At 42.3% G+C, this 4,727-nt stretch overlaps 1 protein-coding gene across 1 annotated transcript; it reads left to right on the top strand.

Annotated features, from left to right (window-relative positions):
- Positions 1 to 12: 12 nt before the first annotated feature.
- Positions 13 to 4,463, top strand: LOC125527558 (BTB/POZ domain and ankyrin repeat-containing protein NPR1-like). Its single transcript, XM_048692073.1, has 4 exons — positions 13 to 1,312; positions 2,496 to 3,241; positions 3,410 to 3,610; positions 3,885 to 4,463. Exons 1-2 carry the CDS (start codon positions 74 to 76, stop codon positions 3,177 to 3,179), a joined length of 1,923 nt encoding a protein of 640 aa, XP_048548030.1. The 5' UTR covers positions 13 to 73; the 3' UTR covers positions 3,180 to 3,241; positions 3,410 to 3,610; positions 3,885 to 4,463.
- Positions 4,464 to 4,727: the final 264 nt, after the last annotated feature.

Genomic DNA, 4,727 nt, shown 5'->3' on the forward strand with positions numbered 1-4,727 from the left:
CAGCATGACTGACTCAGTCATCAGTCTGTGGAGCCTTGGCAAGCTGAACTACCTGCAGGATCTTCATCTTAACATGTCGTGTATTCCTTCACTTCTGGGCGTGGAAGCTCTGGCTCATTTGATCGGAGGGCATGGTAACCTGAAAACTATAGTAATGTCTCATGGCTCATCGGTGATTCCTGGCGCCTCAAAAGCAATAATTTCCTGGGATGACTTGGAACCTCTCCCCCTTCTCCAGAGATTTGAATGCTCGCCGCACAGCTGCATCACATTTTCCCGAATTCCTAAGTGGATTAAAGAACTTAGCCACCTGTGCATTCTGAAGATTGCAGTGGTGGAACTGCAGATTAGTTGGGTTGATATTCTGAGAGGATTGCCTGCCCTCACTGCTCTGTCTCTGTATGTGCGGCGTGCGCCCATTGAAAGGATCATCTTCAACAAGGCAGACGGGTTCTCAGTTCTCAAGTACTTCAAGTTGACTTGCACGAGTGGTATAGCGTGTCTAAAATTTGAGGCGCAAGCAATGCCTAATCTCTGGAAGCTCAAGCTAGGTTTCAATGCCACCCCCCGAATGGACCAACATCAACTTATCCGCATCGAGCATATGCCAAACCTTAAAGGGATATCCGTAAAATTTGGGGGTGTAGCTGCTCATATAGAGTATGCGAGGTCTGTTGTAACTAGTCATCCGAGAAATCCTACAATCAATATGCAATTGGTGAATTTTTGTTCAAATTGTGATGGAAGCACAAAACAGAACCTTCTCACCAACTGGGCTGTCAAGTCGCGTGCCGCAGCCTCAGCACCAATGGAGGATCCTCCCAGTCACTTCACCACCACCTTCTCCAGCTCCGATGGCATCTTCATGGCAGACATGAACTTGGAGGCGCTCTGCCGCCTATCTGACAACCTCGCCGCCGTCTTCCGCTCGCCGGATGTCTTCGCCTTCCTTGTTGACATGCACATCGTCGTGCCCGACGCGCCCGACCTGCCTGTGCACCTTCCCATGCTCTGCGCACGAAGTCCCTTCCTACATGATTTCTTCATGCGCCGTGCCGCTGCCGTGAAGGGCTACCGGCTGGACCTCCGCGAGCTTCTGGGTGAGAAGATGGAGGTCGGGTACGAGTCATTGCAGCTGGTGCTCGAGTACCTGTACACCGGCTGCGTCGGCGACCTTCCCAAGTCGGTGTGCGTCTGCGCTGATGTAGATGGCTGCACGCATGTCGGCTGCCACCCCGTCATCTCCTTCATGGTGCAGGTCCTCTTTGCCGCATCCACCTTCCAGATTGCCAAGCTCACCAACCTCTTCCAGGTCCACCTCTTCCCCCCCTTCTCCATTGCGATGATTTCTTCATATCAGACATTTATTGTCCTTGGTGGGAATGGGATGTGTATTTATCAGATGTTTCAATGCTATATTTCAGCCGAATGGGATAGATCCATATCATATTATTCTAGCTAAAATTCTTTAATTTCAATGCTTTTACAAAACATCGATAAGCATTACATTTGTGCTGAATATATGGTACTCATTAAATTGGTCAAGTTTTTTATTCATGGGCATGTTGACTTGTTTGGAGCTCCCTACTAGGGTGCAACGCCCGTTTAGGTTCAAGAATCAAGACCCATTCCTGGCTCAGTTTGATGTAGGAATGGAAATAAATTGAGTTGTCTGTGCATGTGGTGGCGTAAATTGGTGTCCCAGTTTCAAAACCTGTCCGCTTAAATGTGTTGATGATGCAAATCATGCAATTGGTTGCTCCAGCGCTGTGTCATTTTGATGATATTTCAGGGATTCTTGTTTTGAATTTTTATAGGAAAAAGGAAAGGTAACTGTTTAAAGCATGAAAATGCTGCTCTTCTAGGTGTATTCGAGAAAAAAAAAAACTGTTCATGATAAACATGCTTGGGTCATACTATCCAAATCTAGGCTCCATGAATACCAACAGCTAATACATGTAGAGCAAAAATGATAGCATATAAATACAGCAGTTTTCCCCCGAAGTATTTGCAACAAGTCCGTGACAATAATATTCATCTAGTTTTTTCACTTACTAAAGTTTCGAATGTCAGTTTGTGTGAGAAGTGAATTATCCCAACAAACAATAATTAATTAATTATAGTAGTACCTAAGAACTAAGATTCCTAATACCTATGCACATATTAGCTCAATAACTCCTCATTTTCCATTAGGACCAATGAATATTCTCTCAAGAGAGAGTATTTAAATAGGGGACCCCCTTTTTGTAGGTAAATAATCATCAATCTGTGCATCTACACATTCTAGAAATTTTTAGACAGGGCGTTGCTTAAAATTTTGCTTTTTCAGATTTTTATTTAGTATTTTTGTTTTGAAAGTTCTGACTTTATTGAATATGACTTGTGTATCTATGATGTGATGATAATTCGTGTCGGGTTGTTACTTGTAACATTTTACTATCATAGTGTTTTGCGTTTTTAAATAGCCAATACTAAGCCACGTCTTTTCCATGCAGTGGCGTCTCCTTGATGTCCTTGATGATGTTGAAGTTGATAACCTTCCATTGATCTTATCTGTTGCAAACTTATGCAATAAATCATGCATGAAACTTCTCGAGAGATGCCTTGAGATGGTAGTTCGGTCAAATCTTGACATGATTACTCTTGAGAAAGCATTGCCTCCAGATATTATCAAGCAAATTGCTGATTCACGCCTAAGTCTTGGGTTAGTTTCAGCCAAAGACAAGGGATTTCCTAACAAACATGTAAGAAGGATACTCCAAGCTCTTGACAGTAATGATGCGGAGTTAGCGACGATCCTGCACCAGGAAGGGCAGACTAATCTTGATGATGCGTTTGCGTTGCACTATGCTGTTGAACATTGTGACTCAAAGATCATAACAGAAATTTTGGACATCACACTTGCAGATGTTAATCATAGAAATCCTAGAGGTTATACTGTTCTTCACATTGCTGCCAGGCGAAGAGATCCCAAAATTCTTGCTTCTCTTTTAACCAAGGGTGCTCGGCCTTCTGATCTTACATTTGATGGAAGAACAGCAGTTCAAATCTCAAAAAGACTCACAAAACATAGGGATTACTTTGGGGTTACTGAAAAAGGGAAATCGTCTCCTCAAGATCGGTTATGCATTGAGATACTAGAGCAAGCTGAAAGAAAAGCACAACTTGGAGAAGAATGAGTTTCTGTTGAAATGGCCGGTGACGGTCTATGTGGAAAGTTGTTGTACCTTTGAAAACTGAGGTAATATCATCTAAAAACGAAAGTTTTTTAAATTACCCGGTTTTTATGGTTTGCACATGGTGGTGTTTTGCATGTGGAGTGAAGTTCTCCTTGTGCAACTTGCAAATGTGCTACTTTTATCTTCTCTTGGAAGTTGTGTTTTCACTCAATTATTTCCTTGCAATGCAGGTTCTTTGATGAAAATACTCTTTCCGATTGAGGCAACAGTAGCAATGGAAATTCCTCAAGTGAATGGTACTTTGGAATTTACTTTTGATTCTAGTCCAAATCCACATCTGGAGATACGATGGCCAACCGTTGATCTAAATGAATTTTCTTTCGAAACGAACGATGCACACTTGACTCGGCTGAGAGCCCTCTCCAAAACAGGTGAGGCACAGCCTGCCTTTGTATAACCACCGCGCTTCTACATTATTTATATTTTCAGCCTAATAATATTCACTTCTTTAGCTAATCTGCTGTGTAACATTCTGAATAAGAAAGCTTGTTCAGCTGAAGTTGAGATCCAATAATCTTTTCCCAGCTGTATTCTACTTTCGTTGCTGTCTCCTTGGGCCTGTTTAGTCGGCTCTTGTACTGAACTTCCTCGAAAAATAAATGAAAATCCAATTGTCTGTGGGTTGAATATTTTCCTGTCTACCAGTCCAACTCGGCAAACGCTTCTTCCCATGTTGTTCGAATGTGCTGAAGAAGATCATGGATGATGAATCTGAGCTGGATTCCATTGGAAGAGACACATCCACCGAGAGGAAGCGGAGGTTCCATGAGCTGCAGGACTTGCTTCAGAAGGCATTCAGCGAGGATAAGGAGTCGTCTAGTTTGACAAGTCTCAGGTATAGCTCGAATGCCGACGGGTGACATGAAAAGCAGCCAGAAATGCATGTCTGGGTTATACCGTTATACTAGTACTATATCAGATTGGAGTACGACTGGAAAGCAGCCAGATATTCAGATTGTGCCTTTTATAAAAGAAAATTTTCAGGTGAAATTAATCTAGAACTCGGTTCTCTTCTCGGATCGAACCTTCTACAAACTGCAAGCAGCCGATTGTTTGGAACTGCAGTTATCATTTAACGCCAGAACATGTTCATGGCATGTGCTGTTCTTTTCTCTGTTCTGCACTTTTGAGGTGATGCTGTTGTGTAAATTTCAGCAACTAGTACAAATTTGTGGGAACTTGTAGCTGGTACGTAGTAGTAGATTAATTCAGTTCACACCGAAATGCGCTACTGATAGACCAGCGTGTCAGTTCAATTCGGCATGCTCAACTAATTCTTCTTGGCATGTACTATTCGAGTTAGGTGCCTAGCTATGCGTATGGGACGAGTGGAATAAATATGTCTCACTTGTCATACGGTAGCTCTTCCCATATGACAAGTGAGATATATTTATTTTGTCTTTTTTTTCTTCAGGTTTATTTGATTTTCTTTGTTTCTTTCTTCAGTTTTCACCCTTTTTTTGTATTGTTTTCTCCAGTTTTTTCTTC

This window comes from Triticum urartu, unplaced genomic scaffold (assembly GCF_003073215.2).
Source record: "Triticum urartu cultivar G1812 unplaced genomic scaffold, Tu2.1 TuUngrouped_contig_425, whole genome shotgun sequence".
Taxonomy (NCBI): Eukaryota; Viridiplantae; Streptophyta; class Magnoliopsida; order Poales; family Poaceae; genus Triticum; species Triticum urartu.